General features: G+C 31.2%; 1 protein-coding gene across 1 annotated transcript; it reads right to left on the reverse strand.

Annotated features, from left to right (window-relative positions):
* Positions 1-1,109: 1,109 nt before the first annotated feature.
* Toll-7 (Toll-like receptor 7) lies at positions 1,110-9,803 on the reverse strand. The gene is made up of 2 exons (XM_070636433.1): positions 9,053-9,803; positions 1,110-6,274 (listed from the first exon to the last, which is right to left on the reverse strand). Exon 2 carries the CDS (start codon positions 6,140-6,142, stop codon positions 2,018-2,020), a length of 4,125 nt encoding a protein of 1,374 aa, XP_070492534.1. The 5' UTR covers positions 6,143-6,274; positions 9,053-9,803; the 3' UTR covers positions 1,110-2,017.
* Positions 9,804-10,114: the final 311 nt, after the last annotated feature.

The raw sequence follows: 10,114 nt of genomic DNA on the forward strand, positions 1-10,114 counted from the left end.
TTTCGTTTTATGCAGTCATAAAGCATAAAAATAAACGAAAGCAGCACAATTCTAAGTACCATCCATTAAGTCATAAAATCGATTCTTCATAGTTGAATGAGTCAAAATCAATATTTTTTAAATGAATGTAGTTTTAATGTTGATTGTGAACAACAAGAAGAAGTGGAAATGGAAGTGGAGTGAGAAAAAAGAAATATAATGAAGAAATTGCACAAACTAAACAGAACAAATTTTAAAGAGTTAAATGAACTTAATGTGTGAAATTGACTTTAAAATAGCATAAAATGTTGATTCTGTAAAGGAGCTTAGATAAAGTTTTAAAGTGTATTTTGGTGATTACAGAAAAGAATTAATTGGAATTTTTGTAAATTTTTGAAATCGATTTTGTGAGATTCTTTGTTTTTTGGATAAAAAGTCTTTCGTTAGGCATGGCAAATTAGACGATAATCCCTTTTACCTTTGTTTCAGTATATCTTAGTTTCCTGTACTTTCAATACTGAGCAGTTAAGTTCTTTGTTGGCCAAATGCGTAGGAAAGGTGCTTGGTCCAAATTCGGTATGGTAACCCGAAAGTCGTGGGCTCAAGTTCAGTCATATCCAAATTAGTTCTTTTTAAGAAGACTAATTACTTCGGTAGTTTATGATATTAAGGAACGGATCAGGAATTTGAAGTGTGTCGGAAGAAATAAAGACGAGGTCTGCAAGATTGCCTTAACAATGAAAATATTGTTTTTGTGCTTCTTTTAACTCTAATTAGGTTTCTAATCAACACTTGAACATTGCAAAATTTCACAGAAATTGGTGATGCACTACCGAGTTTTTGTTTCTGTTGACTTCCTAAAACATAAAAAACCTGCAAAACAAAACTCATAAAGTAAATCAACAACAAACGAACTTCCAATATTGGAATTAACTCAAATCATAGCATGAGAAAAGTAATTGCAGCATATCTGTAAATAATGAACCTGTAAGTCGTAAAAATTTAATTAAATAAACAAGAATTGATTTACATGGACATTTTTTAAGTAATTTAGAACAGATTTATTTCTTTGCTTTTTAAATTAGTCAGTGACTGTTCATTATTTTTTTTTTCGTCGATTTCTGTTTAAAAAATAGCTTTTTACATAATTTTTATATTTCAGTTTATTTTCATGTTTAAAATGTTTTTTTTTTTTGCTTATTTTTTTGGAGTAAATGAAAAATTTTTGTTGTGCGGAAAATTTAAAAATGATTGATAATAATAGCAATAATAATAATTATAGTTTAACATATACAGCATTTACACAATACACAGTAATAATTGTATTTTTTATGAAAATTATATCTAAAGCCTGTAATTCATAGTCTAAAACTTAAAAACTCATTTTATACAATATTTATTTACTTCTTTTTGTCGGTCTATTATTCACGACGTTCTTGTGTATTTCTTGATAAGCAATTATGGAGTATTTGGAAAATAAACGTAGTTTTTTTAACAAATAAAAGGAAAATGAAATCAGCATATGCTGCACCCACTTCCATAATTGCCTAGCTACGTCACACTTAAAGCAAATTTCTTATTTTTTTTGTTTTAATTTACAAATTTTTTCGTAATTCTTTTTCTGTGTTCATTTTTTTCTTATCAACTATTATCACTAAGTTTAAACAAAATCCATTTTGAAATGTGATTTGCTCAATACTTTTCATTTTTTTTTTCATAAAAATTTTTGTGTGTCTATTTGCTTTTCATTCATTACAAAAGGAAAAAAGAATAAAAACTTTTTTTAGTCAGAGAACAAAGAGACTAAATGACTCAGAGACACATAATTGCGACGGCAAAATGATTTTGGTTTAATACGTGATGCTTGTATGATTTCATGACGAGGGAAACTGAAGGTATTTTATCAGATGAATTATTAATTACCCTAACAGACTATTTAAAATTTTCAAAAAAATAATTCTTTTTTGCCAAAATGTGCTGAATTTCCCCGCATGATAGCATATTCGTCTACATACATATTACTTCAATACATAATATATTATACCAAATATGATGGTGCTTGTGGATTACTGCCATTATTAGATGTCGAGTTATCAACAATGAAATTATTATTGCGCCATGTTGGAATCGGACGATGTACGCTAGCATTTGAGCTTATACTAGATTGCTGTTGATGTTGAGCATGTATAAGGAGATGATGTTGTGGATCATATCCACCATAATCGGAGTCAATGCTCGAATAAATGTGCTCAGATGGTGCACGATGAATATTCTGAAGATTTTGTGGCGTCTGTGGTTGTACTGGATTCGTTATGAGATGAATGGGATGATGATGATGTTGCTGTAATGTACTTTCATGTCGTGCTGGACGTGGACTAGGAGTTGCCGTCGTTGCTGATGAATAATTTGTCTCATCCATTTCACCAGGCATATTATAAGCTGGTGGTGGCGCTTGACGATGATGATGATGATATATCATTCCACTATTGATTGTGCCATTTCCATTGGCATGTTTAAACCGCTCATGGTGCATGACCATATGATGATGAGGAATTGTATGTGATTGATAGTGTGGACGTTGATGGTCTAATGTGTAGTTATTGCCACGATATACAACCTCCACAGGCAATGCATATCGCAATTTATCCCAGAATTGTCTATCATTTCGTCGAATTCTCTTGACTGCTGATGTCTTCATATATGGTAACAGCTCAATGTCACTCTCAGCATCAAGTAACACATCAGGATCTTCAACGATTACTAATTTGTGTGGACGTCCACGTAATGACTCATGAATTGCACGTTTCAAGTCATAACGTGTCCATTCAGTTTGAAGGAAATTTCTCGTCAATAAAATGACAATTTTTCTTGATGCACAAATAGTCTCGAGCAATTGAATGTAAGTTGCATCCTCAGCTAAATCACGATGTTGAAGACATAATCGAAACATTGGTCGCCCTGTTCCATTTTCCAATTCAGTTGCAATGTGTTTAATGATGTATTCAGTGTCTTTGGCGGAATGAAGAAATACTGCATCATATAATTTGTCATTATCCTCACAAGGCGGTCCGAAGACACGCACACCATAATGGGCAAATAGCCAAAGACGTAACGGTTCACGGAACACAAATAATATTGCGAATAATACAAGAAGGCAAATGGTAGCCAATAGCGTGATCATTAATGGAATGTATCCAGTCGATATGAGATGTGGAAGGCCAGATGAGCTATCAGCATAATAATCATTGCATACTGATGACGAGTTCAAGTCCAATTCGCGTTTTGCGCGTGTCTCTTCATCAATACAGAAAATATCTTGAGAGTCTTGCACAATCATCGCATTGTCGGCTACAAATTGTGTCATTTGTTGAAGGAAACGACAACGGCAACTCCATGGATTTCTACCGATTGCTAATGCTTGCATTTGTTGGCCATTTGGAATCATTTGCCAAATTTGTATGTTGATTAATGAGTTACCGTCAATACGTAAAATATTGAGTGATCTCAAATGGGAAAACGTTTCATTTGCAATGAATGTCAGTTTATTATTTTGCAAGTATAATTCACGCAAACGATGCAATTGCTCAAACTCATAACCATATAACTTTGAAATTTGATTATCATGAAGATGCATTGTCTGTAATGATGTTAATCCAAAGAATGTTCTATTTCTAATGACCTCGATTTGACTATTATTAACATACAAATGTCGCAATTTATTGTGTTGACGGAAGAGTCCAATATCGAGTTCTGGATAGTTGTTTCCGTCTAAATAAAATTCCGTTGCATCGAGTGGTATACGCTGTGGAAATCTTTGCGTTTCCTGTTTGCCACAATCAACCATATTCGTTCCCCATGTCTGATCATGATAGCAGCTACAATTTGTTGGACATTTCATATCACATTCACAATCTTCATAATCACAGCAACTGCAAAGTGAGAAACAATGTGATTCATAATTGCATAGGAATTCTGTGACATCGAGTTGCATTATTGGACGAATTTGTTGTCCTCTTGAGTGTGGCATAACGCATTCAATATTTGGCAAGTCCATAATTTTTGGATGTTGTCGCGATGTAAAATTATTGACACGTTGTATCCACTCCATATTACAATCACATTCAAATGGATTTCCACCGAGATAAAATTCCGGTAATGGCTCGTGTGCAGAACGTGACGATGCTGATGCCATACTCGGTGCAATGCGTAACTGATGTAATTGTAATTTTGTCATACTATTTGCATACAAATCGACACGAATTAATTTTGTTTTATCGATAAATGTATTTGGTTGAATTTTGCTTATATGATTGTTATTTATGAACATCAATTCAATACTATTTGGCACATTCATTGGTCCAATTTCTGTTATACGATTGTGACTTGCATCGAGTGTCTTTATTTGAATTTGCTCTTGTAATTTATAGTAGTTGCCTAGTGACTCAACGTAGTTGCTATGGATGTCGAGCCACTTGAGATTTTTCGGAATGAATGCATAATCGAACCATACGAGATGATTTTCAGCTAAATTCAACCACATGAGTGATGCAAGGGTTGAAAATATTCCATTAATATCCGATACGAAATTTCCATCCATACGGATTGCTTCAATTTCTGTATTATTATCAAATGAACCTCGTTCAATTGATTGAATACGATTCTTGGCTAAATTTAACACACTGAGGTGTGGTAAACTCTCAAACATTCCTTTCGTGATGTTCTCAATTTGATTATCGATCAGTCTCAAACCAGTCAATTGATTAAGATTTTGGAATGCACCAGCTTTGAAATGCGTAATTTGATTCTCGCCTAAATCAAGTGTCTTGAGTACAGTAAGATCTTTTACCGCATCCGGTACATCTGTCAATTGATTCGAACTTAAATCAAGTTCCTTCAAGTCCGAACAATTACTGAAGACATTTGGCTCAATGATACTTATCAGATTATTATTTAATGTTAATTTTGAAAGCACTTTTAATCCATTAAAAATATTATCACTTAACGTATGTAGTCTATTCTCAGCCAGGTTGAGTGTATGAAGATTATAGAGTGGTGCAAATGTATCATCTTCAATATATCCAATTGAATTATTTCTAAGATTGAGAATTTGAAGAAAATGTAAATCTTTGAATGTTCTTGAATCGATTCGTGTAAGGGCATTGTGTGATAAATTCAAAATGATGAGTCTCATAAGACCAGCAAATGTGCCATTATCAACATGATGACTTGTCAGTTGATTCTCAGACAAATCCAATATTAACAACTGTTCGAGACGATGGAACAGTGAGTTTGGTAAAAGGAAGAGCTCATTGCCTTGTAAATGAATCTCACGTAGATCTCTTGAATTGTAAAAGAGACCGCCTGGCAATTGCTCGAGATGATTATGGCTAAGATTCAATGTTCTTAATGAGTTAAGTCCAGCAAAGGCTTCACTGTTCAATTCACTAATGTTATTATTTTGTAAATAAAGATGTTGAAGTCGTCTTAGTTTTGAGACAGCCCAATTCTCTGGGAGCTTTTGAAGTTCATTGAAACTAAGATCTAGTGATTGTAACTCTTGGAGTGATGCGTCACCACACTCAACTGTTGATGGTAATGTGAATCCTAAATGATCTGTTGAGCGTATTCTGTTACGCGTAAGATTTAGCACTTGTAGACTATTTATTGGACAATAAAATCCATCTGGTATCACACGCAAATTTGAATCTGATATCTCGAAATAGACGAGCTTTGATAGGCCACTCAATGTTAATGGTTGCACTTCTAGAGATCTCACTGATCCCCAATTTGAATTTCTTGTATTTATTGTGAGCTTCTTCAGTCCATTAAGTCCATCGAACGAATGTTCTGATAATTTTAATAATTTACACGATTCAAGCACCAGTTCACTTATACTCGTTAATTGTTTAAATATATTTTTTTGTAATTGACTTTCTATAAACACTGCATCATCACACACTATATCTAATCGACTACTGCCATCAGCATCCTGCAGCAGATCATCGCCATTTGTTATATCTAAAGTTCTTATATTACACATAATATGATTTGTTTTATTAAATTCCCAATGGCACTCGTTCTGTGGACGATGCTGTGATGTTACTTCTGTGATTGTGATTGTGACAAGCGTTAGGAATACGGTGAAATTAAACTTGAAAGCCATGTTTATTTCTGTCTGTTTTTTTTTGTTCGTTTTCTTGTTTAAGTATCAAAAAGAAGATTTTTTACTTCAAACTGCTGCTATGCGTTGCCTTCTCTAATTTCCAATCAAAAACAGATAAAAACGTTTTGTTTCCTGCAAGACATAGAGAATAAAAGAGATTCTTTTAGTGAATAGAACAACAAAATGGATAGAAAAATAATAAAGATTGACTAGGGAAGGGTATGCGGTGGGTATGATGGGATGGATACATTTTTGCGGTTTTTTAAATTTTCTATGACTTTTTTGGAGAATTTTGTAATTTCTTTAGACATTTTTTAAAATTTTTGTAAATTTCGACATACAAATCATGAAAATTATACAAGAATTTTAAATCGTTTTTGAACTTTTTTCAAACAAAAAAAAATAAGATAGTAAAAAACTACAAAAGAGAATTGAGAAGAGAAAAAAAAATCTTAGACCGACTTAAAATCTTATGAGGCAGTTTATGATTTTTTTTTTCTTCTCCATTCCATTTCTTCTTATTTTTTGAAAAAATGACAAAATGAACAAATTCTTTTTTTTTTCTCTGTATGGTTTCAGGTTCTTCTGTTAGATGACCAAATTCGAATGAAAGAATTCCGATCCGTTGTTGTCTTTATGCAATAGACAACAATGGCAAATTTTATGGACTTTTTGTGATTGAAATACTACAAGTCCAGTTTTATCTGGTGCAATTGTGTTATGTCATTTCAGATAAATTCAATACTTCTTTCTTAATTTAAAAAATTAGAGCACGAGAAGTTTTTGAATAAGTTTTTCCTTTCAATTAAAAACTGTGATTGAATAGAAAATTATGAAATGAATTGCGGATCTGATTTAATTATGTGAAATTAAATGAGGTTCCGTTCGGCGATGCAGGTTTTTTTTTCTCGGTCGTCTTGGATTTTTTTAGTGATTTATTCTAAATATAACTCAATATTTTCTTGGATAAATTGCGCAGAGAATTAATGAGATATGAGAATTATTCAGGTATTTTGATTTTGTTGAGCATAAATTGAATATTTCTAAATTTGGCTCAAATTATGTATTTTTATGAATGCTTTAAAATTTTTTTGTAGACAAAAATTTAATGCCTAATTTTTTTAAACATTCACTTTAAATTTGTGTTCATTTTGTTAACAGAATCTGAATTTTTTTGTGGGTGATTCACAAAATTTAACATTTTTTAAATAAATGTTAAAAAAAATTCAAATTTCATTAATTTTTTCAAAAAATTCAATTTTTTGTAATAAAAATTCTCCCACACTGAATACAGCACGTACATATGTATTTCCAACATACGAGGAAAAAATTTGACATTGAACTTTTTCATGGAAAAGAATTGATGCAACAGTTTTTTTCCAGCCATAAACACCATGAATATTTTGCTCTGTTTCACTAAAATAAACATCAACAGAATCACTTAAAACGGATTTATCTCATTTCTACAGCAATTTTTTCACATAAAAAGCATCCAACACAATACACAACATAGCAAAATGTGGTAACAAAAAATAATTTTTTTTCCAATTCTTCTATTTTTTCACTTGAATTTGTCAAACATGGGATCGTTCATTCTATTTCATGAGAAAGTTATCGATGACCTGAGAGGATAGATTCCTTTTTTTCATGTTATTGTTATTGTCTTTTTGAGGCACACATAATTTTTTGAAGAACATGTAACATTTAATTAATCAATCTGCAATTTTTATTTTTTAATGTCTCGTCATAAAATTTTATTTTCTCACAGTAAGAATCAGTGGTTATTTCTGTTCTTGGGAGGTTTTCATTGTCAGATTTAGAATTGTTCTGGAATTTATGACAATTTTTGTTATTTATTTGCCGGCTAGACAAAATTATAAAAATTCTGAAATTTTTTCATGAAAATCACCGGCAAAAGAATTGTGACAAAATTTGTACAACAAGAATAGTTCCACAATATTGCACAAATAATGTCAATTACTTTTTCAAACTCTACAAAGTTGCATGGCCTTTACAATGTTTGCAGCCACAATTTGTGTTTTACTCATACACATACCATGTTGGTCTGACTAAAAATAGCGAAAAAGCGCCCGAATCCACTTAGACTTTTCCTGAATTAAACCCTGATCGTTAGGGTCTGTTGGCTGACACTCCAAAATTGCCACTTTTTTGCTACCATCACTATTTCAAATTCATCCACATGATTCTCATTTGGCATGTTAATGAAAATTTCATTTGGAAACAATGAAATAAAAAATTGAGCTTACAGCTCATCATGCTGAATGTTAATTATTACTTTTCTTTTATTTCATTTCACTTCTCATTTTTTTTCATGAAATAAATTTTTTTGTCGATTGTAATGAGAGGCATAAATGTGCCTTTAAGACCTTAAAGATGTGGAAAAAAATATTACACTTTCTAATATTTTTTTTGAGTTATGTAAAAAATGTCTAACAATTTCGTACAGTTTTGCATGTTGAGGTATTGTTATGGAATGAATTGCGAAGTTTTTTCAAAATGCCATGCTGCTTGTGTCGATAGTATAGAAGCTGCTGAGTGACGAGAAATTGCACGACATTTTCAAATATTTAATAATGACTTCAAGTCATCATCATCAAGAGAATTGAGCTCATCTAGACGTAACATGTTTTTCATCTAGACATAGAATATTTTTTCCCATCTAATCAGTGAATGTACCTCATCTATTCATGTATCTTGTCTTAAGAATATCGTACCGCAAGAATATTTCTCATCAAGTCATAGAATACACCACGTATCTAGTCATAGAATGTATACAACATATAATAATAACAATAACGACACGGGGAACGAGAAGAATGAGTGAGAAACATGGATTGAGATAAGAAGAAATGGCGTTAAGCATGTCATAATGAGAAAATGTAATCTCACCTTAGAATATTTTTTTGTCATCAAAAAGCATTTTTTTCCTATCTTTGTCAGTTATGCTTTTTTTCCTTGAATTTTATCAATTTTTAATTCCAATTTTTTGTGTAAAACTTTTTTATTTTTTTTAACTTTTTGCTTAAAATAATTTTAATTTTTCAACTTTCTTTCTTTTCTTTCTCATAATTTTCTTAGAGATGAATTTCTTGATATTTTTATCATTTTGATTTATTGATTTTCACTTAAATATTTATTCACTTCCATTTATTTATATTTGAATTTCTTATCAATTTTTTTGATTTTCTTTTAAATTTTTTTGATTCTTTTTTTTCTTCAAACTTGACACAAATAAATCCTTGAATTTTTTGCTGAGTTCCTTTTTGATTTTGGTTAAATTTTTTTGCCGTATTTGTCAACTTAAAAAGTTCACCAAATTATAATTTTTCCGTCGCGATTCTTATGTTTCAGCATCTCAATTGCCAGTCAAGTTTATTGACTTTCATTTCTTTATTATTTCTTCTCAATTCATAAAAAATCAGCTCGCACGAAACAACAACAGAAAAACCGAACGAGAACTTGTTATGCTATGCTATAACTGTTATTATGGTTTCCATATATAATATTTTAATTAAGTCGCGAAGGAATTTTTTTTTTTTTTTCTTTACTTCTCTCTTTTTTCTCGATTCTTTAAAAATTATTATATTTTTTTTTTCTTTGAACGGCAGGAGCATAAAAATTTTACTGCCGACTTGGTTAAATGCTAAACACGAACTGAAATTTTATTTTTCAATACTTCTTTAAGACTCAAAAAATTATATTTTTTTCAATATTTTTTTTATTTTCTTTTTATTTTGATTTTCGTTCTCAAAATAAGAGACATAGAGTCAGTTTGTGAGAATAATTGAGAGTAATTCCAGAGAGAATTGTCTCATGTAGGGGAAATTCTCACATAATTCTCACGTATTTCCCCTCTTGTGCAAAATTATTCTCAACACTCTTAACTCTCTTTACCGTCTGGACGCTCTCTATTATGCACTTTGCATGCATTCCTCTCTATCTCGTCCATTA

The sequence above is a fragment of the Chironomus tepperi genome, unplaced genomic scaffold, assembly GCF_022539635.2.
Source record: "Chironomus tepperi strain 1889 unplaced genomic scaffold, CSIRO-AGI_Ctep_v1 contig_128, whole genome shotgun sequence".
Classification (NCBI taxonomy): domain Eukaryota; kingdom Metazoa; phylum Arthropoda; class Insecta; order Diptera; family Chironomidae; genus Chironomus; species Chironomus tepperi.

Coding starts and splice junctions, on each gene's coding strand:
- Toll-7 (XM_070636433.1), bottom strand. CDS start 6,142: ATGGCTTTCAAGTTTAATTTCACCGTATTCCTAACGCTTGTCACAATC.